General features: G+C 40.1%; 1 protein-coding gene across 1 annotated transcript in view; it reads right to left on the minus strand.

The window, feature by feature from the left end:
• Positions 1-1,699: 1,699 nt before the first annotated feature.
• Positions 1,700-27,671, minus strand: part of LOC307264738 (LIM homeobox transcription factor 1-beta.1-like) — a gene marked incomplete at its 3' end in the record, with an annotated part of 43,189 nt that continues 17,217 nt past the window's right edge. Inside the window, exons 3-8 of the mRNA XM_080046224.1 lie at positions 7,665-7,897; positions 7,388-7,554; positions 6,212-6,289; positions 5,704-5,770; positions 3,490-3,657; positions 1,700-1,857 (exon numbers count right to left, since the gene is read on the minus strand). Coding sequence (XP_079902350.1) covers positions 1,700-1,857; positions 3,490-3,657; positions 5,704-5,770; positions 6,212-6,289; positions 7,388-7,554; positions 7,665-7,897 — 871 coding nt within the window. The remainder of the gene's footprint in view (positions 1,858-3,489; positions 3,658-5,703; positions 5,771-6,211; positions 6,290-7,387; positions 7,555-7,664; positions 7,898-27,671) is intronic.

A 27,671-nucleotide genomic window follows, 5' to 3' on the forward strand; every position in this document is an offset into this window, starting at 1 on the left:
CTGGATTCCAATCACGCGTAGATTATTGCGACGTGACCGTGATTCCAAATCTTCGGTCTTAGCCATCAGCTGTGTATTTTCAGACTGCAAACGTGCACATGTCTGCTCGAGGGCGGTGTTCCGGTCGCTGTGGTCAGACAGGGCTGTCTCCATGGTGGTTATCTTCAGGTTGAGCGAGTCGGTGGTCAACTTGACGGCATCTAAGGCAGCGGAAATGGGCCTCAAGGCTTCACTCACTTCCATTTTCATGGTTGTAGTAAGGGTTGTTGTTAGGTCGGATAGCAGCACAGCGCGGAGCTTGTCGAGATCAGGCGGCAGGGAGTCGACTCCGCCATGACAGTCCGACATCGTGGCTGCCTCTTTCTCCGGCGAATTCTGCCCTTTCTGCTTCTGCCTGCTGCGGCCCATCATCACCAAACAGTCAGTGGTCGCAATAACCAAGCAAAAAAACGGCTTTCAAGTAGTGTGTGGTGCTATGATATATAAAAAAGCAGTGAACGCTTGGGAGCCCCGGCGCAACACGTCCTTCTTCTTCACATGCTGAACCGGAAGTCCCGAGATTTTCACTGATTTTGACAAAGTGTTCTCCAGAAACTCCCTCCACCTTTAGTGAAATGTTTCAGACATTTACATTTTTATTAATATTATCTCATTCATATTTATTGATGATCCCGAGATAATTATCCCAAGGACTTACGGTGATCCCCTGACTTGCCACCTAGCATCACATAGTCTGAAATATTTCAGCAGTGGCCTGTTTTGAGTACTTTTGATTGATTTTTACTGATTTGTGATTAGTTTAATGTACCTACCAGTGTTTGCATGTAATTCAAGAAAAGATGATGAAAATTCAAGAAAAGGCATTTTTTATTTGAAATACCAACATCGATAAGTTAGCAAATTCCAAATGGAAAAAAATAAATAGCAAATTGATTCTCATTTCCACACTCATAACACTAATACTATGATAAATAGCAGAATAAAACTAAACAGACTTCTGATGTTTTTTGGACTTTACAATAGGATCATATTGTCTTTTTAAATAGAAATTCTTGATTTACTGTATTGTACACCAGCACTTAGGTTATAAATAAATAAATGGCTGTCCATCCTAACTTGCACAACTGGATGTTTCTGAAGAACATAAATAATAATGTATAGAACATTATATACATTTAGCAACAGGTACAAATCAGTTGGCTCACAGGGTCTTGTTTGTTGTCTTTTTTACAGCAGGGAAGCTTGGTAGCTGGATACAATGACATCACCTAAACAATTGTTTTGCTTATTGGTCCCAAGGAAACATATAGTCAAATGTTTCAGCAACACGGTTGTTTGATTTGGACAAAGTTACCAACTAATCTCCGACTTGAACTTTATTTTAACTTTTCAAACATCTCCATTGTGATATCTGTACAAATATTAACAGCTATCTCTCTAACAAAATGTACTGCTTTAACCCCCCTCCCCTTTATTATGCTTAGTAAGCTTTAACTAACAGTTTATTAATGTACCCTTATTGTAAAGTGTAGGTGGAGGTCAGGCAGGTATATTTGGGTGGATACTGTCCTGCAGTCAATTTTCTCTGGTAACTTATTCCCGTATGGCAGGAGAAATCCAAAGGCCTGTGTATCTTCCGCCTGCACTGTTGAGTGTTCACTGTCTGAGGATTGGGACGTACCCAAAGGTAAAGGTGTTCTCAGGAGGCAAAGTAGGAGCTCTGCATGGAGTACAGGTGGTCCATGGGGTTCCCAGCCCCAGTCTGCAATGAGCCCATATCTGGAGTGGCCATGAAGCAGTCACTTAGACTAGTCAGAGACGTGTCACTGTCTATGTCCTGGAAGATGGAATCAGAGCCTGAGGAGAGAAGAGAAGTCAAGTCAAACACATATATTGCCTGTTTGTACATCATTTCTGGTTAGTCACCCTGTAGAAGGCCCCTTTTTGCCATGCATTAGCCGCTTCAATGAAGGCTTTTTAACTTGTTCAAGTGAACGCCTTGGTGTTTTCACTGTTTTGTTCCTGTTGGATCACCCCTGCACCAGATAAGAGAGCACCTTGTTACATACATTTTCCCCCCCACCACCAAAACGAAGCGCTCCTTTTCTCTGCCTCTCTTCAATGTTGTAAGGACTCTGGGGTGAGTCTTTTTTAAGGAGCTGAGCGGGCAGCGGTGAATATGACCCAATATGATCAAGCAGCGCGGCTCTCGCGTTTCTCACGGCAACCGTTGGCGGCGGCGGGTGCAGTGTGTTTGCACCTAAAGTCTGCATTTGCCCCACATAGAAACAACCACATTCCCACTCCAATCTGTACACTACATATGTGGTGTTGCAGTTCACAAATGAGTTGATGCGATATGTTCTGGGTTCGCGACAGTGTGATGACAATAGTTACAGTTCCCACATGGCTGGTTACCTGTGGGTTTAGGGAGCCGGCTAGGCTTGGTTAAGGGAGCCGGATCACTCTGTACAAGTTTATCCTTAAGGGTGGGTACCCTCCTAAAGGAGAATGCTGGGGGCTATTTAAACACTTCCCATAAACCAGGATCACTTTCAATAATGCTCCAGTTGAGTTTAATGATGTCCTTAACTCGAGTTGCCTCTTGACTGTACTGTTTCACAAAATACGATTGTTTTGAGTGCTTAGACCTTAGTGATTATTAATATAAAGAGACTTTCTCTATCTACAGATTTGACTTTTGTCATGGACTGGTTCAACAGACTAGGTTGATATCCCCGTTGCTGAAACCTGTTATGCATCTCCGCAGCCTTCTGCTCAAAGTCATCATCTCTGTCACAAAAACAGGTGGTCTCAATAACTTATTACTCACATAGTCTAAATGTACCAGCATTTGGCGAGTGTTATATTTGAGCCCTGCACGAGAACCTTCACTGATCACCATGATAGTGCCGTGGAGACACCGTGCATGTTGTCTTCTAACTTCTAACTCGCGTGTGGGTATTTTGACAGCAAATGTAATAACTACGCATTTGCAGAGTGGAGCCGTGACGTCAGCGTTACCAGAGAGACCAATTTCACTAGTTCACAGGGGCCGCTGCAGTTGCATTTATATTAAAAAATCCACCTTGGGAGGTGATTTCAAAAGTTTACGTTTTCAAGCCTACGTTTACTGTTATCATCAAATGATAGGCTGCATTCGTAAAAATACTTTTGCGGATGCACCATTACCATTTCCAATGTAAAAACTACCTGAGACCGCAATTTTAATTAATAAAAAATACAAATTAAATAGTAATTAAATATTTTACAGAGTTCATTGTGCCAGTCATAATGTAGGCCTATTAAAGGTCACTTTCATAAAGTTTGTTTATTCAGTTAGGAGAATATACCTTGTAAAAATATTCACTTATCTGACACACCAAAAGTCGCATAATGCACCTTTAAGCTATTGGTTTTTGCAAATAGCATTAAGCAGCAAATGTGCCAGATGAGCAACATACTGAACAAACGTTGAACAATGCTCACCGTAGGGATTCATGTGGTCCCCAGGCATCTGAGGCGGGGTGAGGCCCTGCTGGAAGGGGTCAAGGTTGTAGCCATTGTGCTTTAGGCTCACTAGCTGCTGCTGCTGGCTTGGAGGTATTTGCCTAGAGTAAGAGCTGAGCAGGCCCTCCATGCATCCGGGGATCACCTCTGGAACAGGCAGTGGCAACAAGTCAGACCAGGGTTACACATGCATATATTGTCTTCCTATATTTGTATCCTATTTTAATATCTTCACACACTGACTCTAAGTTAACCATTTTCACTCTGACCTTTTGTCCAATACTATTTGGCATTCAATTATGACTTAGTAACACAACACTGATGTAATTCCTTTTATTTAGTAACAAGTAAGGGTTAGTGTAAGTTAGAAATTCCACCTTGACATACTTTCTTGGGTTAATATCAGTTTGATGGGTCTGTGATCAGTGGATAGACTGGTCCAGGACCTGCTAGTTTGGTGCGGGGGCTCCAAAAGAGGAGAATTGCAACTCTCATTCATTCCAAAGTCCGGAGGTTAATCTTAAGTGTAAAAAACTATTTTACATTTGGCTATAAATTTGTTCAGACTAGGCCTATATAACACACATTGTTATTGAGCAGTCATATCATAATCTTCTCCAATTAACGCTGACTGCCTTTAAAAAAAAAATTGTCAGTGTGATGTTTGTTATCAATAGGGTATTATCGCCAAAGACTCTTCTGAGTTTTACCTTAATCATGAGCATATTTCAATCATTTCAATAGTTCATTCTTTAAGTCTTTCCTGATTGAATGGTGGTTACATGTATTTTGTATGTACATGTACTGTATGTAATTAGGGTCCAAGCAACGAAACGGTGCAAAGCCCTATTGAAATTGCTCAGATTTTTTTTTTCCTATTTCTATTATTATTCTTAGTGGTTTTTGGCACTTTTGACCCCCTTGCCATGCAGGAAAAGTTGCGATAACTCGACTGAGCCAGATCAGAAAATTGCCACTTTAAATTGGTTCCAGGGCTATACCTCAGAAAATTACATTTAGAATAGATAAAAATTTGCGATTAATTGCAATTAATCACGAGTTAACTATGACATTAATCGATTTATTACGATTTATCTGTAAAGATAAAGATCTTTTCTTTCTACAGTAGTTTATGTGCTTTTTGGCCAACTTGCCTAATGTACATGGTTGTATGGAATTACAAAAATGTGTCTATTCTTGCTTTTAAACATTGACCACCAAACGTCCATGTAGATGTGAATACAGACATCACATCCATATTTTTTTCCTACAGACTTTGAATGCTGCACCCCAAACAGTTTGATACAAATTTACATATCGTCGCTGTCTTGTATCTCTTATCTTTATTTTTCTTTATGTATCAGCGCTATTGGTCACATATGACGTGTGTGTGTTTTATGAAAAGTATGAAGAAGACCTTGCGAATTTGCGACGCAGAGTTGGTTTGCTTTAAAAATGCAGTTTTTTAATTTTTTATTCCGGACAAATGACCGTTAAGGAAATACAAGGTTTCCGACCGACAGTGACGATATCATACTGTTAACATAAACTGACTGGCTGTTTGATCTTGAAGTTATCTCCCCGCTCGCTTCATCTCATCCTAACATCAACTCCAAACAACCCCCATTTGTTGGTTTGCTTAGCTCATTTGGTTAACAGCAGCAGCCTCCACTATAATAAACCCTGTTGCTATGCCAATATTGACAAGCTGGGATTCCCTGAACAGATAGAGGCAGTGCCTGCCAAAGCACCGGGACACTTATCTAAACTGTCTGCTCATATCCGCTGTGAGACCAATAAGCCTGCTAGCTATGAGGAGCTGTGTAGCAGAGAGAATGGTGGCTGTGATCCACACTTTATAGCCCTGCCGTCGGAAAAACTCATATTTACCAGCTAAGATGTCACTCTGGCTTCAGAGGATGGGACTCATTTATAAAGTCTACAAAACTGGGAGTGTTTGCCCAGTGAATGTACTCTGTTTATTGTTCCCATAATAAATGTAATATCTCAAGCTGTTTCTCCAAATAATTCATAAATGACCATAAATTAAGCAAATTCTCAAAGTAATTGTCAGTAATCAGTCTAATAACAAATGTAATTGTACAATTTCATCTTGCAAATTGTCATCAATTGTGAATTTTCATTTGTAACACCAGAGAAAGCAGCAAACCAGTCAATATGATAAATCCTCACCTTGGCCTAGCCTTTGGCTATTGTGTTGCTCCTGCTGTTGCTGTTGTCTGCGGGCTAACTTCTTCATCTGTAAAACAATAGACAGTAAAAAGCTTAGTATGACAGGCTTTTATTGTGGAGACCCTGAAAAATCCTGCAACACACCTGAGACAAGACCAATGACCTAATTTATAACTTAAATATATATTTTTGGTTGAAAATCAGCCAGCTATAACTCATGTAGTAACAGTGTCTTTTGATGTATCTCTTGTTAATATGCTCATGTCTCTACAAAGAAAGTTTGTTTATAATGTTCAATAACAACTGTACTTTTTGACTTGATGATGTAGGCTAATGGATTGTAGACTTCAACCAGGTGATGTTAAAAAGTTGCTGATGGAAATGGCTGCTGCTGTCAAGTCATAACACGTGAATGTTACATTGTGTCCCACCTGATGTAAACACAGCATTAACCATGTATACAGTGTGAGTGTTGAAAGCTTGGATTTTGTTGTACTGTTCTACTGACCTTTGCCCTCTGGTTCTGGAACCAGACCTGGACCACACGTACACTCAGTCCTGTGTCAGCAGCCAGGGTCTCTCTCACCTGCAAGTCACAGCACAGTCACACTCATCACTTTAAAACCATGTTTTAACTAGAACATCACATGTGTTCAATTTTAGCTGTTGCTTATATTCGGAGAGATGTATACACAGTGCATGAAATGCTGCTCTGACATACCAACATTGTGTGCTACATAGAAATACGTAAAATCAATATATGAAGCATATTTAGAAATTAAGTTTTTATGTTATGTTAACTGGAAAAACATTGCTTCACCAGAAGTTTCAATTTTATTTTGTATTTTTCTGCGTGCATTTCCTGTCCCGACTGCAGGCTCAGTGTCCTGAGAGGGGAGTGTGCAGCCAGATCCCTCTCGGCATGTTATGGGGGCATCCAGTTGATTGTTATGCTTTTGAGCATTTCATCACAAAACTGATAAGTTAGCCAAGGGTAATTCACAAACACTACAAAAGGCCCACAGACAGTGGTGAAATGTTAGCAAGTCTCTCCTAAAATCCCCAAGATGTGCCGTTTCTGTTTCCCTTTGACCCTTTTGACATATATTAAAAACTCAAATCCTGTGTCATATGGAATACACATATGAACACTTATTTTTCTGCCCATGTTTGACATGTTTGTCATTTTATATGATTTTAAATACTTTGAAGTAATAATAATAATAATTGATAGGTTTTATATAGCGCTTTATTGCCGAGGCACTCAAAGACGCTTTACAGGGTTCCTGGTTCAATTCGTTCACACACAGTCATACCGGTGGTGGTAAACTACGAGAGTAGCCACAGCTGCCCTGGGGCAGACTGACGGAAGCGTGGCTGCCATTCAGCGCCAACGGCCCCTAGAGGGTAGAGGGTCAAGATTTAGGATTCCTTTATGTAGCCGATACTAATGTCTCATTCAGTTTCAAACTGGCTTTGTCATACCAAATTAAGTTATGAATCCCTGATTCCAGGGTGGTAACCCGCTTTGCTAATAACCTAACTTCCTACAAGAGATTTCACATAGGGAATGACAGAAAAGAAACAAGAGATTAACAGTTCAAGTCTGGACACCAAGCAGAGCTTTAGAAAGCCATTCTACAGTTCTATTATCTCAGTAAAGTACTGGATGCTCTGTGCTCACCTTTCTACAGGGTTTGGAGGAGACCTCGAATGAGGCCTTGAAGGCTCTCCTCTGCACCGTGTTGAGGATGGTGCGTGGGCGTTTGGGCCGGCGAGGGTCATCTCTGCCTTTTCCTGCTGCAGTGCGTGTCTCTGACTTCACATCCAGATCCTCATTCTCACTCTTATCTGTCACAACACACATACCTCATTTTTTTTAGCAGATTTGAATTGACAATGTGAATTTCTCCTTTTCAAACTCCATCTGTGATATTCTCCAAAGGAATCCTTCATGTTACCTGAGTCGGAGTTGTCTATCCTGGCTGTGCTGAGCGGGTCCTTCTCCCTCTCATAGTCACTCTTACACAGCAGCTGACCTTCCTTCAGAACAAACTGGTCTCCTTTGCAGAGCTGGCGCTCACACACGCAGCAGCAGAAGCAGCTGAGGTGGTAAACTCTCTCCAGGGCTCGGATCACAAACTCTGTGGGCGCTATCTTCTTCAGACAGCCGCTGCACTTGGTGGCAAACAACCTGTAGACACACAGCAGAGAGGACTGTAAACTATTCAGAAGTAACAGGGAAACGTGTTTATACCCACATTAAAGCTATGCTCACTCAGTCATATTAATCCAGAACACCTTTTTTTTTATCAAAATCAGCTAATATCCCAGGCCACTCACTGAAGTGTCCATCCCCGAATTACTGGCCGCAATCAGTTAAAAAATGTATACCCCACCTTTAATATCCCACTTGATTTGAGGCATTCAACCAAAAATACAAATGGAGTTGTCAGTGGTAAAGTCTCCAATTCTTCGATGTCGACAGCTGTCTGACTTTGCCTTTTCAGCCAGGTTGACCAGTCATAATTGGTGTTGTATAGCTCAGCACCCTATCAGATTCCTGGTCCGTCATTTTGTTCAGTTATTGTCAAGGGTTTTTAAACTACATATTCAGATATGATTAATTGCAAGCAGCAATGGAGCATATGGCAGCATCATTAGACACTGGAACTTGTTGCTAGCTCTACTGGTTGTTTCATTTAAACTATATTTTCATCTCTGTAATCTCCCTATGGTTTCGCACAAAAGTTACTCATCAAGTTCCTAACTTCACCTGAATTTACTTAATTTAATTTACTCAGCTCAGTATTGTCTTTCACCACACACTGACATTTACCAAACGTTGCAATCCAGAGGGGTGCTGTTTCACTGGGCTACCTTGAGAAGCTCAATAGAAAATATGTCTGAATTATAGAAAGTGTACGTATTATGGCCACTGGTATAAGGCATGTCTTAGTGGGACTACCACAGCTGTTGTTGTTGTTGTGGTTTTTGCTAAACCTTTTATTTACACTTTTACTATACTTCTGGCTCATGGAGGATTATTATTCTGTGCACTTAAAGACACCCTAAAGCTTTTCCCATCAAGGGCCTGTCAACTCTAAATTCTCAAGATCTTGGCTCAGAATATCCATATATTATATACAAATACATAGATATATGGACTGTCTTGAGATAGATTTGAACAGAAAGGAAAAGAGCTGGTGACAAGACAAGAAATAAGAAGAAATGCTATCTGTCTACCTATAAAGCAAGGAACGTCTGTGTGTCTGTGACTGCATATCTCTCTGACCGTTAGTCAGATCGGCACGGCCCGAAGGTGTGCATCCTTGATTGATTCAGAAGTTTTTGGGACCAAATATGTAGAAGTTATCATATTTATATAATTTTGTTTTGTTGTTTTGTTTTTCCACAATGTCATGTTTTCAATGATTTTATGACAATTGTATGCTTTGTAAGGTGACCTTGGGTGTCTTGAAAGGCGCCTATAAATTAAATGTATTATTATTAGTATAAATGGCAGGTGACAGTGGCACACAAATAGTACAAAAAGGTTTATGACACTGAATCAGTGTTAAACCATCCGCTAGAAATCTGGGCGTCATTTTTGATTCTGAGCTATGCTTTAAAAAGCAAATCTCATCCGTAGTGAAGAACAGCTTCTACCAGCTCAGAACCATCTTTAAAATAAAGCACTCCCTATCATATCACAACCTTGAAATAGTTATCCATGCTTTCATAACATCACGGCTGGATTACTGTAACTCCCTCTACCTTGGTCTCCCTCAGTCCCTCATATCACGCCTCCAAATAGTTCAGAATGCAGCAGCAAGACTGTTGACAAAAAAGTCAAAAAAGTGGGAACACATCACACCCGTTCTTGCTTCCCTTCACTGGCTACCAGTACAACAAAGGATCATTTTTAAGACAGTTCTCATGGTATTCAAAGCCCTCAATGGTCAGGCTCCATCTTATATAGCAGACCTTTTACACCCCTACTCAGCCCCTAGGTCAAATAAGGGTCTTCTCCACATCCCCCGATCCAGAGTCAAACAAAAAGGTGACCGGGCCTTCGCAGTAGCGGCTCCACGCTTGTGGAACCAACTGCCACCTGACAACGTGATGCCCCCTCCATTTATGCCTTTAAATCAAGGCTCAAAACCCATCTGTACAACCTGGCTTTCCCTCCCCATTAGCTATCTGACCTCTGCACTACTGCCTATTTGTGTGTGGATGTCTGGGTTATATGCCTTTTATATTTTAATTTTTCTATTGTTGTTGTTATTTTGCCTTCATGTTGGCCTACTGAATGCACTATGTACAGCACTTTGGTCAGTGCAAACTGTTATAAATGTGCTTTTATAAATAAATGTTACTTACTTTACTTACTAAACGATAGGAACCTGTAGGCCTACCTTGATAAAATATAGTGAAAAAATTCTAAATGTCTAGTCAAGAGATGCAAAGAAACAACCCGGGCGGGACGCGAACTCGGGTCTGCTGTTTCATAAGAGAATTACCTAACCGCTGAGCCAAGGGAGCACTAGGTCACAGTGTCACCCCCTGGTACATATAGCAACCTGCCTCTGTAGTCAAGGCTGTATAGGGCTAATTCTCATCGATTAGTCAGACCTGCTCAGGAGGCTATGCTAACTACCGTGACCGGAGCAAGTCTGACTGTTTTATAAAGAATCTGTCATTTCAAAAGCAACAACAAACAGATCGCACATATCCTTACAACGTAAAGGACCAGAGACATGAATTAATCAAAGGACGACAGTTTTAACACAAACACCAGCCTAATGGCCAATCAGTGCCAGCACAACGGCCGATAAAACCAATCCAAAAAATAATCCCAAAACCAGAACTCAAAAAAACAAACCAAATACAGCTGTTGAAATCCAACAGCATTGCTATCATTACCAAATGTATCATGAAATGTAAAGATTGTTTGTTCACTTCAAATGACCTACACAGTATTTGTGCTTACTGTATCTGACAAGCGTCCAGAGGTGGAGAGTACTTTTAAAAATATATAATTTTACTTGTTAACTACATTTACTTGAACATCTGTTACGGTTACTGAGTAAAAAAGAAAAAGAAAGTAAAAGAAAAGAAAAGAAAAAAACACATTTGTAAAGGTGTTTATTTAATTAAAAACAAACCAGTTTGAGATTAGGATCCCCTTATCCACCTCTGCCAGCGTCCCTTTTTTGTTTTGGACACTCCATGAGCCAAATCTCAACAATGCACAAAGGGTATCACAAAGTCCAAAAGGGAGATTCGTGAGATTTTTACTGAGCCCATTATTGCTCCCTACAACTGCTAAGGCTTTTATGAAAATTTGAATTCTGTCCCACACACTCTCTCGCTCTACTTAAAAAACTGAAGCTTCAAGGAGCAGCAAGTGATGCTTTAGACCTAAACAAACAGCTTCTAGTGAGACTCTGCTCTTGTTGATTTTAAAATGTTGTGTTGGTGCGGCTTTCAATGTAAGCAAACGCTTGTTCCAACACAGGATTCAGGAGTCTTGTGTGATTCCTTTCAGTGGGGAGAGGGACCACCGCGGCTAGGGGCCAACCTCTTCAGTGGGAGAGCCTCCTTGACCCCCTGGCCCTGTGCCCTGGGCCTACACACTGCTCCAACGGCTTAACAAGCATGAAGAGGTACAGGATTAAAGAGGATAAGAGAAGTAAAAAACCGACTGTGTGTGTTCCTTCCACTCTTCTCTTATTTGTTCTGCCTCCTAAGGGAGCCGGGTGACCTAAAGAAGGAGGCTGACAGGCTGTCTGGCTGGATAGGTGTGTGGGTGGCGCCTTGGGGGGGGCAGCTAGTTGGAGTTTTAATTAGTAGGGCTAATCAAAAGATTATTGTGAAGGAGGCAATGGGAAATAAAAGCAGGATTTACAGAGATGGGGATGTGCTGTTTGCTCAGCCAAAGCTCAAAAAGTCAGACTCTACTCACTACGTGTTTGGTATAGCAGGGGAATGATCTCAGCAGTCAATGAGATGCACTCGTTCATTCACCTGCTGGAGTCTATCAGAGCCGGGCGGAGTGGATAGAGAAATCCACTCTGATCCATTGTGTCATGCATATGGCTGCAGGGATTTTCCCCCATTCAGCATCAAGAGCATCAGTGAGGTGCAACACTGATGTTGGGTGGTGAGTGTCCGGCTAACAGACGGTGTTATTTAGTTTTCCTTATGGACAGGCTTTTTGTTACTATCTTAATCTCCAATTTTACCCTTAACATCAGGGACGTGAACAGACATTTTGGGGGCAGGGGCTAAAGCAAAAGAAAAACGAGCATGGACCCACACACACATTTGTAAATTGCCCTGCATGACAGGGACAATGTTTTAATGTAAATTAGACTACCTTGATTGTTAGCCAGTACAGACTATATACATGGTTCATAATGAGGGAATTACAAACAAGACCTTCTGACTTACTTCATTTTACATACTTTTTAAATGGATAACATAATAAGTCAGTTTTGTTTTGTCTGGTTTCATAACTAAAGCAGCGACTACCTCCTGATTGATATAATATAAGCCTACTACAACAGAACTGGGGTGGGGTTGGAATGATGCATACTTTCCATGACAAGTTAATTTGAGAGGGCAGGGCATGCCGAGTACTTTATAAATTGATAAGGCATATTAGTTCATGGATACTACGAATCATTTAATTTTTTTTTATTTTTAAATAATTTAAAAAAAGTTTTTTTACCAAATGTTTTCATTTTATAAAGGGAATTTTGGACTCTGGGGGCACAAGGGCCTGCTTAATGTTAACTAACAATGTACATAATGGTTAAAATGTATCTACTACTTCGTGCAGTATATGAATTTTATAGAAAACCAAATGATTGATGAATTATACAAACTTTGACCCATGACTGATTTCACACATGTATCACTGCTGACATCCCTGACTGACTCAGTCATTCAAACAGCTTCCTTGCTTTGACCAAACCAAAGATTCAAGGTCAGGTTGCCATGGCAGCTGTTGGCAGGTTATGTGATATTAAATCTTGGCTGTGATGAAGCGAGACGGGGGAATCTCTATGTATATGTGTCTGTTTGTGCATTCTAATTTATAGATTATGCTGAAAGGGTTTTTACCAACTTCAAGACTACAGTGCAAGACTACGAGTGACCAATGCAGTCTACACAGACAAGCACATCCAATCAATCAATTATTTTTCCACGTTTGAATCCGTAGATGGACATGGTTTTAGCACAGTGGGATTTTATTGCAAAGAAGGGAGGTGTGGGGGGAGGAGGGGGAGCTGAAGTTGGAATTGTCTTGAATTGTTGGCAACAAAGCAGAACAAAGTCTGATGCCAAGTACCACACACAGAGAGTCAAAGACACTGAGTGAGGGTGAGCCAATAGAGAAGAGGTCCTGAGGAGAAATTCAGGTCACTTTGATGACAGTGAAAGTAAAAGAAAAATGCAAATACATCAGGCATCAGCATCCCAAAAAAAGGACCGTTTCTAACAGGTCATGTATAGCATTGAGGATATGCCTAAATATTCTTTTTTTACAGTAAAAATTCAAAAGGTAATAAAAATCAGATGAGAGGTTTTTTAAACTTTAATCTCAGTATGTCCACTACAGAACTGCATCAGGTTGCCTCCAGTCTATTCGTTAAGCTAGGAAAACGTTATTCTAATCATATCAATCAGGGTAAGACAGCGGAGAAAAGGTTTTAGTCTCGCACAGCCAGGCCAAACTACAGCTTGCGGTATTGTCGAGCTCTATCCCTTCTGACATAGGGGGAATGAAATTGGCTGGCCTCTTTCCATGGCTGTGTTTGAAACGACCTACTCACGTCCTCCGTACTACATACTCAACATGTACTGTATATACTACATCTCAAGCTACCGAAAATGAATGCCACTAACGTTCATGAAGCTTTTGGTGTAAGCCAAGGGTTACAAGTATTGCAAATGACAAGTTTCCTGATTAGAAATCGTGAAAGTCGAGTCTTGAATGCAGTCCTGGGTGGGTTGTTGTGGGTATGGAATTAAGGACTCTTTTTATTTTTTTGTTTATATATAAAGAAAACAGTGTAATAACGCAGTGACTCTTGAGAAGTGGGACAAAACAGGGTGCAATGTTGAAAAAATACAAACCCTATGTTTAGGCAAATTAAATGACATGTACTGTATGTATCCAACATATATTCTAAACTACTGAGCTAAGCTTTGACACAGCCTCCCAGCTTTTGTCCTTTTTATCAAAATACATTTTTAATAGGTTTAATTGCACATGAATGATTTAACCCTTCTCTGAGGACACACTGTTTTGGACGTTGTGAGAAGATAACAAGTTTCATATATTTGACATAATGGTGATAAAAATTAAATTTAAGGGGATAATTGTGCTCCAGACATTCTATTCTTAATCCCTAATAACATCTACCATTTTAAATATTTTTATTTTTAATATTTACAGCAGTTACTATTGCAAGACGTACAAATTAATAATGGATAGGATTTATATAGCGCTTTATTCCCTAAGGACTCAAAGCGCTTACCTTTGAGTAAACTCAGGTAAACAACTGAGCGCCTTAGTTAAAAGAGTAGTTAAAAGGCACAACGTAGCATTAAAGGACACTTCCAACAAGCTAATAATAGACAATGAAATAATTAATAAGAAATTTGCAACATTCTATGGAAATTTATATAAATCTGATATAACTGAGAAATCTGACCCAATGCCCTTTCTAAAGTCAGTTAAACTTAAATGTCTCTCTGATGAACAAAAAGAAGACCTAAAGAAGGAAATAACAATATCAGAAGTCAAAAGTGCGATTGATGGTTTTCTCCCAAAAAAGGCATCAGGAAATGATGGATTCCCAATTGAATTCTATTCTATATTCTGGACACAGATTAACCCACTATTATTGAAAGTTATTAATAATGCATGGAAGCACCAGGCTCTTCCACAAACAATGTATCAAACAATTATTAACGTGATACCAAAACCAGGACGGGAGTGCAACAAACCATCTGATTTTCGACCTATAAGTTTAATAAATAGTGACAATAAGATTATTACCAAAGTCCTAAATAATCGTATAGCCAAATTATTACCTGATATAATCCACCATAATCAAACTGGCTTTATACAAAATAGGAGTCTCAAAACTAATATTAGAACTTGTATATCATTAATTCAATATGCTAAAAGGCAAAATATTGATCTGACATTGATGGCTGTGGATGCAGAGAAAGCCTTTGATCGTTTAGAATGGGTATATCTTTTTAAAGTATTAGAATTATTTGGATTTCCTGATGAAATAATTACCATGATAAAGACGATTTATAAATTACCAACATCACAGGTTTATGTTAATGGGACTTTATCTGAAATATTTAGGTTAGAAAGAGGCACTAGACAAGGATGCCCGTTATCCCCCTCCTTATTTGCGTTGGCCATTGAGCCCTTGGCTCAGAAAATTAGACAAACAGAAGAAGTGAGCGGTATTAGTGTAGATAAACAAAAATATAAACTGAGTCTATTTGCTGATGATTTATTGTTATATTTAACTAATATTAAAACATCTCTTCCAAAGGTAATGAAGATCATAGACAAATTTTCTAAAATATCTGGTTAATAAATGAATATTGAAAAAACTGAACTGATGCAAATTAATAAAGGAGCGTGCATCCCAGAAGATTTAAAGAACCTTCAGTGGAAAAAAAAGTTAAAATACTTAGGTTGCATCATAAGCTCTGAAAAAACACAATTATACAAAGATAACTTTATCTCTCTAATAAATGAATAAAAAATTAGTATTAAGAAATGGTCAGACCTGCCCATAAATATAATTGGAAGGATAAATGATGTGGTTACCAAAATTTCTCTTTATCTTCCAAACAATACCTTTAATCCCTCCAAAACAATTCTTCACACAACTAAACTCTTTACTCACCTCGTTTGTCTGGTCCAATAAAGCACATCGACTGAGTAGAACTCTTCTTCAAAATGTAAGAACAGAAGGTGGTCTTAAACTTCCAAATTTAGAACTGTACTTCTATGCATCACAGATGTTTTACATAGATCGGATAATCAATAATACAGCTGAAGAACCCTGGATTGATATAGAAAGTAACCAACTAAAACCCCAAAACCTGTTCACAGCTTTGTTTACAAAACGCAATATAAAAGTATCAAACTTTGTTACAAATAGTACTTTAAAATCATGGAACAAAATTGGAAAAATACTTGGAGCGCAGATTAGTATCCCTAGGAACACAGAACTTTGGAATAACCCATCAATTAAAATCCAGAATGACGAGCTCAATTGGAGCACTTGGAGTACAAGGGGTATTAATCAATTGTCAGATCTAATTTCGCACAATAGGGTTCAACCATTCACAGAGCTTCAGAATAAATTCAAACTGTCAAACCAAGAATCGTTTAGATATTTACAGCTAAAAAACTGGATAATGGAAAACTTTAATTTACAATATGATTTGGTTCCAGGACCATTTGAGGAGGTTATGTTTAAAAAAGGAAAGAAGAAACAGTTAATTGGTAACATATATAATATTCTCTTGAAGGAAGAATCTAAACACTACTCAATGCATAAGCTCTATGAACAATGGAATAAAGATCTCCAATTCAAAGAAGCCAATATAAAATGGAAGAAATGCTTGTATCTTACAAATAAAATTACTGCTAATGAAAATCTCAGGTTAATACAATATAAACTGATGACAAGAATATATTATACTAGAGATAAATTACATAAGTTTTATGCTGACTCCTCTGACCAGTGTGTGAAGTGTGGCTCTCAAGACTCTCTCATACACGCCTTTTGGCATTGTATGAAAGTGAACAAAGGATGGAATGAAATCCAAGACTGGATATCAACCATTTGTAAAACAAAAATGCAGTTCTCAGCTCAGCTGTGCATTTTTCAGAACCCTGAGGGTGTAAGGTACCCTATGGGATGGCTAATTATGTTTTCTTCCCTTGTTTACAAGAAACTAATTTTAAAATACTGGAAAGATGCAGAGGCCCCTACATTAAAGAACTGGAAAGAACTTATGAAATATTATCTGACCATAGAAAATACATTATCCGAAGACAACAACAAAACAAAACAATTTAATGAAGTATGGAAACACATCTACGAGGCACTATGAGAAAGAAAGCTTGTAGCATTGCTAAGAAGGGAGGGGGGGACTACGGTGGAGATCACAGGACATGGATTTTTCTTTTTGTGTTTGTGTGTGTCTTTGAATGTTACGTGTGTGTGTGTGTGTGTGTGTGTGTGTGTGTGTGTGTGTGTGTGTGTGTGTGTGTGTGTGTGTGTGTGTGTGTGTGTGTGTTCATGCGATGAATAACTTCATGTAAAAGTATTTTATTTATTTTATATATAGGTTTGAAATCTTTAAGGATGCATTTCTCTGCATGTTTTCAGAGGGTGTCAAGAAGATCAAATAATGAACAACATACACATCTGTCCACTTTCTTTCTTTTTTTTTCTCTCCCTTCTTAGTTTGTATGTACTGTTTGGTGTTGTTTGTTTGTTTGCTTATTGTTACAAAAAAACAAAATAAAAAGAATTATACAAAAAAAAAAGGACTCAAAGCGCTTACAGGGTTCCAGGTTCCATTCATTCACACACAGTCATACCGGTGGAGGTAAACTACCATAGTAGCCACAGCTGCCCTGGGGCAGACTGACGGAAGCGTGGCTGCCATTCCGCGCCAACGGCCCCTCCGACCACCACCTCAAACATACAGCAGTCATACACATTCACGCCAGGGAAGGTGGGTGAAGTGTCTTGCCCAAGGTGGGCATGCGGGGATCAAACCGCCAACCCTTGGATCATTGGCCAACCCGTTCTACCAACTGAGCCATGGTCGCCCCAAAAATTACTGAAAGTATTATGGTGGAGGTAGTGCTAAGTCAGGTTGGTAATGAGGGGGCGTGGCTCCTCCCCTAATGACATCATAAGGGGAGAGAAATCTGACTGGGTTTTCAGAAAGGTGGAGATCACCATTCCTTTACCCAATAGATTACAATTCTTTTTCTAATGGAGGTTTAAAGCTTATGGCCACCAAACACATTTCCTGTCCCTCTTGGATGTATCTACTGAGGAGGAGACCTGGGAGCCGCACCTGCTGCAAGTGCATGGACGTGCATGATTCAGTTTAAATGGTATTGAAACGACCTAATGACAAACGAAAGTCACTCAAAGAAATGGAGTTAAACTTCTGGAATGTTTGAATTACACGTTTTCTAATGTTTAGATTCATATTTTGCAAATAATTTAATATGAAAATCACTCAAATGTGCACCTTTGAATTGTATTTTTATTTTTACATTTAGATTTTTTTTTTTGTCAGATTATTTATAACATTTTGGTTAGAACACTAAAGTAAAAACCTCTCAGCTCCTCTGAACTAGTGGACGCCCACACACTGACTTAAAGCTGGGGTATCTGATTTGTGATTGGTCAAAGTTAACATGAGCGGTACACTTTGACCAATCAGAGCGAGGCTCCGATTCTCCGTTCTTATTGGCTGTTGGGACTGTCCATTAATTTTGGCACTGACGTTGTTGGTGTAGAGCGTGTCAGGGAGGGAGCATAGGGCAGGGACCAAAGAGAACAAGTGCAGCGGTTGAGGTATTTGGATTCAAATCGCTATCCCAACTGCTATTTTCTCCCCAAATCATATACCCCAGCTTTAAGTCAAACCTCTCAGCTCCTCTGCCGTGGCAGAGCCGAGAAGGACCGGACAGGCAGCTGGTGGGATACAGCCTTAACTGTAGACGTAACGTTGCGTGTTGGCGAACGAAAAGTCTCTCAACGGTTGTGAAATGTGAAATCCGTTCATGTGTTTTTACCGACGTAAGTTGTCGTAACAAAATTATATTAAAATGCGACTGCTAGGATAATAGTTTGCATAACTGTCTGTCTCCTAGAGAACAAGAGAAACAGAGCAGTGAGACAGGGACAGAGACAGACAATTGTCTCTGAGTGGAGTTCCCATGACAACAGCCTGAACAATAACAGATGGGACCATCCCCAAAACACAATTTTGCGACCAAATGACTAAAAGTGTATTATGTGTGTGTGTGTGTTTGAATGTGTGTGTGCGCGACTGACTGGAACTCAACATACTGTTTAGACATTGAACCACAAAGCAAAAAAAGCCCTTGAAGTCCAACCTTGTATGTCCATAACGGTCATTTTTCAGGAGTAAAAAAAACAACCGCATTCTTAGATCAAATCAACTCTGCGTCGCCAATTCACAAGGTTTTCTTAATAGGGGAGAATGGGATGAGTTGTGCCAGTGAGGAAGAAGTGCCGCCCCTTGTTTCTAGAAAACCATAGAAGAAATTGGTCATGTGCCATATGTTTGAAGAGCCATCCATTTGACTCATCTTGTAAAGAAGGGAGACACATGGAATGAGAGGTAAGCACATTTTTGCCTTTCAAAGTAAAATTTCTATGATCAAGGTTTTTTGATCATTTTGTCTGAACAATTATAGACAAGTTTGAAAACATTTGACACGTTTTAGTGCTTAGAGTATATAAAGTTATCACAATGTTAGCCCTAAACTGCTGCATTATGCTAGTTTTTCCAAAATGTTGGGGTTGGGGTGATTTGTGCCAAAGGGCCTGGGGTGAGTTGTACCAGTGGCATGGCTGTATACGCTGGTCACCAAAAAGAAAGTGATTGTCTACAGTAGCTCAGAAGAGACTGACATCTCCATTCCACATAACAACACCACTGATGAGAGTTCAGATGGCCAGAATGATGATGATGAGTCTGCTGGTGATGACTGTCATTGTAAGCTTTGCAGTAAAACCACCTAGACCTGCTAGGCCTTGTTAAAGAAAATTGACCTTCAATCTTTGTAAAATATTTACGTTAATAGCTTTAAATACACCTTAAATTAGTAATTTTCTAATGGATTTCTCTTGCTTTTATATAGCATTACAGTTTATGAGATATATACTGCATCAATGGCACAATTTACCCCAACGTATTCTCTCCAAATGCACAACTTATCCCGCACCGGGGGCAAGTTGTGCCACAAGACCACTTTTTTTTCCAAAAGCTATATTTCTTAAACAGTTTATTTCAGATCCAAAGTTATTGTTGTCAGGGAGGCACCACATACTGAAATATACACATATATTTTAGTTGGAGACATTACTGTCAAGGCCTCACTTTAAAGTCACTTTGAGTAAAAAGTGGCACAATTCACCCCACTGTCCCCTACTTTTAATTAGTAAAACTTAATAAAACCCACACACAGACGTCAAATGTCAAGAAATGGAGATACAAGGTTTACGCCAGACAGCGACGATACATGTTGATGTGGATCTTGGGGATTTCTCACCCCCTCTCTATGTGTTTGTGTACACATACTTGGGTGGAGGTCTAATGTGTGCTTATGTGCATTTGTAATCACTGTCTCAATCTTCATTTCTATATAGGGCAAGTATACACAGGTGTACCGACCAACTTCTCACACACACACACACACACACACACACACACACACACACACACACACACACACACACACACACAGAGGTCCAGATAAATCTCTATCAACTGACTGCTCGTGTTCCATCTCCTTTTTAGAAATGTAATGGTACTGTCTTCCCAGAAGGCAGATATAACTTTGGTTTAAAAACTATGTTACCAGATATTATTGAACCAGAATTATCCTTTAAAACCCTTCTATTATCAGTAGGCTAAAAATATCTATTTGTCTCTACTCCAGGAGACACACTGTAGCTGTACACTACAAATAGGAGATCTATGTTTACAGAACATTAAACAAACCACATCATTAGAGATGATTTACTACAGGTGATCACTTTGCTTAAGTTTGACTGAAATGCTCATACTTTGCAAACTCCATTATCATGTCAAGTGTTTTTGTCAACCTAGAACTCACGAACACCCTTAAGGCACCGTTTGAAATACTTGGAAATACAACAGTGTTATCGGAGGATATAAAACTTATTTTGTATCTTTTTTACCTTTTTCAAAAAAATAAATGTTTCTGTTGCAAATCAAAGTCAATGAAGTTAACATAGATGAGTTACATTAATTCTCTCTTCACTTTTTCAATTAAATTCAAATTAGCTTTAGCATAGCGGCTAGCTCTTTCTATCTCTAACTCAATCCTGTTTTTGCGGCTGCTGTCAGCTGATGCGACCCTCCTCCAACCAATTCACAACCCACCCCCTCCCCCCCCCCCCGCACACACACACACCATTCATTTATTGTTTCTCTTGCCCCTGCCTTGATGGAGTCCTGTAGCGTGATGACACAGCCTCAGGCTCCCTGGTACAGCGGTGGCACCAGCTGGCTGTCCCTGGCTCCAGGCCCCTAACCCTAACTCCCCTAGGGCACACCTCTCACCTGGTTCCCTCACTGCTGCTCTGCTCATGTCAACACATACATCCTTATTGCGTTTCCACCCAATGAGAAGCTCAAGGACTCCCCGTTGTTTGAAATGTAATCCACATGCAACGTGACTCATATTAAATAAAGAAAACACTTCAAAACTATCCAAATATGGGGGCACCATTCGCTCATGAGTGCGTACCATTAAGTACTTGTCACGGCAGTCAGCCCTGGATCTACTTCTGCCTGGGTCGTTTACTGCATGAGTTCCCTCCTCTCTCTCTCCATTTCAACTCTGTGCTTAAAACTATACAATGACGCTGAAGCTGACTGTGAAGCTCATGGTGTAGTAGTGTTTAGAGACAACCGACCATGGGTTCAAATCCAGCCCGTGGTTGTTGTCATTCCCCTCTGTGCCCCATTTTATCTCTGTTTAATGAAGCATAACAAATGCCCCACTAAAATATATATATATACAGAATGATCAAACCACAAAACTATCCAAATGTAGTATATAGCATTATAATTCATATTAAGGGTTAGGGGTAAACAAAAAGGGGGGGTACAATCGAGGTGAAGCACAGCATTGATCAACCGGGTAAAGTATGAGTGCACCCTCAATAACAAAATACCAGCTGCTGCTGTTTGATAAAGGCAGCAAGGCTCTTGAGACTGTGTTTGATTTGAAAATGATTGAGTGCTGACTCATCATCCCTCAAGCTGTCTCTTCAACCATCTACATTATAAGGCTACACTGTAACTATTGTGCTAATTGAGCAGGCATGCGAGAAGTTTAGCTAGAACATGGAGAGTATTTTTCTTGTTCCTGCTCACTCACACATGCACGTCTGAAAAAAATACTGTCACTCAAAGTCATAGTGATATAACACTAATAATGACAAGATCCAGTATTATTACAATCGTGCTGTAAAACAAGGGCTCGTAGCTAGCTGGAACATACATACATCAGGACCTGTCAGAGAACTGTTCCATGGACTGTAGGTAGAGAAAACATAGTCCTGGAGTGACATATCTCAGCTACTTCAATGAACGGTGGCAGAGCCTGGCCTATTGCAAATCTGTTACAAGTGAAATTACCTGGAAAATGCACTTCACTTAATTAAATGTTGAAGGATAATATTAGGATTTATTTATTGAGCCAAAGAATATAATTAGTTTTGCTTTAATTGCATTTTAAACAGATTCTCTATTTATGTTCTATTCATTGTCAAACGTAAGCTTATTGCTTGTGGTTATTGTGACAATTAGTTTAACCTTTATTTGTCTTTGTTTTCTTGGTTTCAAGGCCTCATATATATACGTAATCTAGCTACTTTCTTATGTCATCCTCTTAGGTCCGCCTGACCACGGCATAGTAATAAGAGTATGCGCCCACTTTGTCTCTATGTAAGCCATGTCAGCTAGTTTGTCAAAAACCGAACTATTAACTTATTAATTACGAACTACTTAACCTACTAAACGTATTACTTTTATGTTAAAACAAATATCTGTAAACAGATGTTTTTTCCCTACGCTTCAATTTTGCTTCATTGTTTACTGCTGTTTACACTCTTTATAGTTAGTTATAGTAGTTAAGTCATTCTTACATTTCTTCACTTATTTGTCATCCAGACTTATCTAAATAAAGGTTGTTCTGTCAGTCAGCGCGTCAGTCAGCCTGAACCTGCTACTAATAAATCTCCTGGAGGCTTCACAGCACTCATAGCCTCATAAATAGGCAATACAAGGCTTTGAGGAGATATAATAATATGAAGAAGAGGGGGTTGGAGGCAGACTTTATTTCCCAGGAGATCCATCCTCCCCTCTCGTCCCCAGCCAGATATATTGGTATGAGGAAGAAGACAACAGAGGCAGTGCAGCTTGTCTCTAACATTAAAAGTTTAAAATGATTTTTCATACTGTAGATGTAAGACTAATTTGGCTTAAAGGTGCAGATTAATGCTGAAGACGGAAATGCCTTTAGTGTCTGGTCTGCAGCAGAACATTTGTGATCCAAAATCTAAATGAAAATGTCTGTGTCAGGCTACTGCAGCATAAAGCAGCACAAGACACTGACAGCCATCTGGATCACAGGCAGAGGAAGCTGGATACAATGTGTGACTAACAGGATTACATGACTTATATTATGTTTCAATAGAAATGAGTGTCTTATTGGAAGAAATGTTAATAGTGAGATGTCCTGTCGTAAGATTGTCTCACTTAACAGGCTATACAGTATATTCCCAGTTGAGGGTATATGACTACACCAGTAGGAGATTATTTTTGTGATTGTTCTAAATATTTTTTTTTTGTGTGGCAACAATCATATACTGTTTGGAGAACTGCATTGCTTATACATAAGGACTTTTTGGAAATAAATCATGAAGTAAAAGTCTGACTTTGTGTTGTCACTCTTCATCAGTAGAGTGGGGGGGAGGGAAATAAATGAAAAAAAAATTAAACCATAGAGCTGCTTGACAGGGGATTTGAAATGTATATTATTCTAAAGTGGTGTTCACTACTGGCCCCAAAAATTGTACCCGTTCCAGCCAAAAACCTGATAGCACCTACACACGCATATGCTTACACACAGACTAGACATGTTGTAGGCCTACTACACATATATACTGTACATATTCCACAACACGAAGGTCCAAAATGTCCTAGTGTCCTAGTTTTCCAACAGGATAAGGAGAAACAGAACGTGCTATTGACTACAACTGTGTCCAGTTTCAGTGAACAGCAGTGGGTTTTCATGATGAAAAACAGGGAGAGAACGCGGAGGCAGACATAATAGTAAGCTGGCTCTGAGCCTCATTAACCACTGCTGCCCTTTAAACACCCACACTCTCAATACTCACCCTTTTATTATAGGCCTACAGCTCTTGTTTTTGTCATTTAGGGCTGGATACTGGTTCTGTTATGGTTTTGATGCAGTGAACCGCACAGAAAAAAATTACTTTATGAAGATGCCTCAGCCACTGTTCACACCAAAAATAGCACTGTGTTTAATCAAGACTTCGAAACAGTCCACAAGCAAAACTTTGTCCAGCTAGATACACATACATCCACAATGTATGCGATTAGCCGAGGAAATGCAACAGTTAATTCATGAATGAGCATGGGATTTAAAAAAAAGCAGAGGCCAAGACACCAAGATCAACTGTGTATTCCCACCAATAGAGAAGCTGAAACAATGATCTACATTCTTTCTCATGCAGTGTGTGCCCAGCAGGAACTTGACTTTAGCAGACCAGGGGCCTCATTTATAAACGTTGCGTACGCCCAGAAGAGGGCGCACGCCAATTTCTAAGCAAATATTGGGATTTATAAAAACCAAACTTGACGGGAGATGTGCGGTCCTCCACGCAAACTCTGACCCATGCGTACGCACAGAAAGTGGAGAAGGGAGAAACGGCGACTCCGTCGGCACATGTATGAAGTGCGAGAACGAATGTGTTTGTGTAAAATTTATCCAGATAGGCCTATTATAAGCCATGTAGGTCTATCATATATTGGGAGTTCCTTTGCAAAACCGATGAAGCCATTCTTACAACTAATGAACAAATGCCTCCACGGATTTTTCCATGGAGTGATACCAACAAAAACAAAACGAATTAGGATCTTAAATAGCCTACAAACGGAGACATATGAGTGCAAATAAAAACAAAATAGCAACGTTCGAATAAGCTCTGCAGTTATTAAAGAATAACCTATCTGCATGTTGTGGAATTAATTCTGATAATATTGAGGTGGAATACAGCCTATTACTTTTACACTGACGCTGTTCTCGATGCCTCAGTCAGGCAGACAGGAGTGCACCTTTTCATACACTAATGATAAGCCATACTGTACATCACATAGGCTACTGTGATTTTTTTCACGGCTTTTAGTCCGTTTTATTTATGTGTTTTTCTTTGTGTTTAAGCACGTCGCGATTGTGTTTTGAAAGGGACTGTGAAGTTTATTATTAACCCTCCGCCGCCCGTCACTGCCCCGGGATGAATTCTCCGAATCTGTATCTCATGGGGGGTCTCAGTGCCCCCCGCTCGTGGCACAAACACTGTTGTGTGAGTGAGGATATGCACTTGTTTGCGTCCACTTTTATGTCGGATCACTTTTTATTTCGGCCACAGCGTTCACAGAGATCGCCACAGGCTGCACTCTATCGCCTTTACGCTCACACTGCCACCAAACTATATTTTCCCTGTTCGCCACTTCTCCAACGGCTACTTCGGGGTGACCGCAGTGATCCACACCGTGTGGAGTTTATTTTTCCATTTCCCTTTCAGTCGGCGATTGCCACTACCGCCTTCATGCACTCAGTAAATGATATTAATTCGGGCGTGTCGATGACTATGTATGGGTAAATATGGGCGGTACGTGAAGCCCGCAAAGGCTGCGCCACATTTAGAGTTGATTGTGATTTATAAAGGGAAACAGGCGTAGGACGTGAGTGCGCACTGTTTTATAAATCCGAATATTTTTGTTCGCACGTACATCCTACATTTCTTCCGTACGCCAGCTTCCACGTGAATCCCACGCAAAGCTTTATAAATGAGGCCCCAGATGACCTGCATCAATAATTACATAATTAGATAATGGTTTCTATATTTCAAAGGGCCTTATTCTCCTCTGCAGAAAGCCTGGAGAACTAAACTGAGGCAAAAGGTGTTAATGTGTTAAGCGCAAAGACCTTGCTGGTAAATAGGGTAGGATTTTTAACTTATAGATATTGTGGTAGATTTGAATGGTATTCACCAGAGTTGCTGAGCGTGTATATCTAAAGGTTTGGGGTCACTGCTAAAGAGACGAAAACAGTCTATGTAAGGGTTTGTTATTGGTACTTGTTGTGATGAGACTACATGTCTATTTGCGAGTTAATAAACACCTGACACCCCACTCACACAGAGATATAAGACACTGGTTGGGGCTATCGACTAGTGCCATTGCGGCCTCAGCCTGCTGCTACTATGCTACTATGAAATCCTATGTCTGATATCTGATGGAAATCTCCTCTGCATAAACCTGATCACTGATGAAAAGTCCAGTCTGCCGCCTTTGTCTTTGTCAAAGCCATGGGGAATTCGGCCACCACATTTGGCGTCACGATGACGGATATAACAGGAACATAATGTATCTACCTGTACTTGGACGGAAATCATCTGATGAATAGAGAAATGCAGAACAAAGTGGGAATCCCAGAAGAACGCCCAAGTTGAAAGGTTCATGTCTGTTCCAGTATCTAAAAATAACTGAGAACTGCTACGGGAGATGATGTGTAAACGGCTGATAGTGCTCTGTGCCAAGTTCAAGGTCACGGCGTGAGCGTCCGGTCTGAGGGACTACACACTAGGGGTGTGCACGTGTACACGTGTACACGTGTAACCGTTTAGTAAATCATAACCGTTTAGGAAAAATCAATAAACGAAAACCGTTTTTTTTTTTTTTTTTCTTAAAATTTCAAAGTTTTTAAATATGTTCTGGAGACACGCGTTTATTGATTTTACATCACTAATAAACTAATTGGGGAGGATAAAAGCTAGTCTGCCGAGAATCTCTGTCCCTCGGCGAGTGTGTGTGTGAGTGAGTGTGTGTATCGGCGCACACACACACGGGGAGTCGCCGTGCTGGGACTCGACTCACAGCCATGGAAGAGTGATGAAAGATAACCTAAAGATTAAAGTTACCCAGTTGACGTGAACTACTCTCGTAAGTAGCCCGAACTTTATAGCACCTGTTCAACATGCATTTAACGTGGACATGTAGAAAGCGATAGGCTATATTAATCAGGAAATTAATGAAGCGCGATTATGACGGCGAACGTGTGTGTGTGTGTGTGTGTGTGTGTGTGTGTACCATGGACCTATTATAAGAGGTGTGTAAACGAGCGTAGTTCATGTCAATTGTGTGTTTACAGGCGAACGAACGCGTATGTGTGTGTGTGCGCGCGCGCGCCTACAAGACGGCGGGGGCACGAGGACAATGACGTAACGGTTAACCGTGTACACGAAAAAAAATTCGTCGTGTACACGGTTAGGCATTTTTGTAAACGTTCACACCCCTACTACACACAGAGGCTCCGTTATGGCCAGGTATCCACGTAGTTCCACTGTTATAACAAAGAAACCGTGTTTCGCGTTTGCGGAAATAATATTAATCTCAAAAGGAATCTAGTTGAAGTCTTGCAATATGAGACCCCCTGTCTTTTCAAAATCTCACTCTGTGACAAACTAATGACTAGTTGTCTTCAGGTGTGAGTTGATTGTCTTTAGCTGTAAGAGGGTTTCAGTCTCAGGGTTTTTCCTGGCTCAGAATGGGCCTTTGGGGGGTCAGTACGCGACCGACTTTTTTTGGGGTCGCGACAGTAAAGGCAAACGGTTTGTGTATTTTAAGAGGGGTGTTGGGTTGGGAGAGGGGAGTTTCTGTCCAGCTCAAGAGCATTTCAGTCAGCCTGTCAATCACTGCGTTACCATGGAGCTCACTGACGCTTATGAAATCACAATAAACAACCTGTAGATATGAAGTCAAAATACTAATAATGACTAGGCCTACCT

The sequence above is a fragment of the Ammodytes marinus genome (assembly GCF_949987685.1).
Source record: "Ammodytes marinus genome assembly, chromosome: 18".
NCBI classification, from domain to species: Eukaryota; Metazoa; Chordata; class Actinopteri; order Uranoscopiformes; family Ammodytidae; genus Ammodytes; species Ammodytes marinus.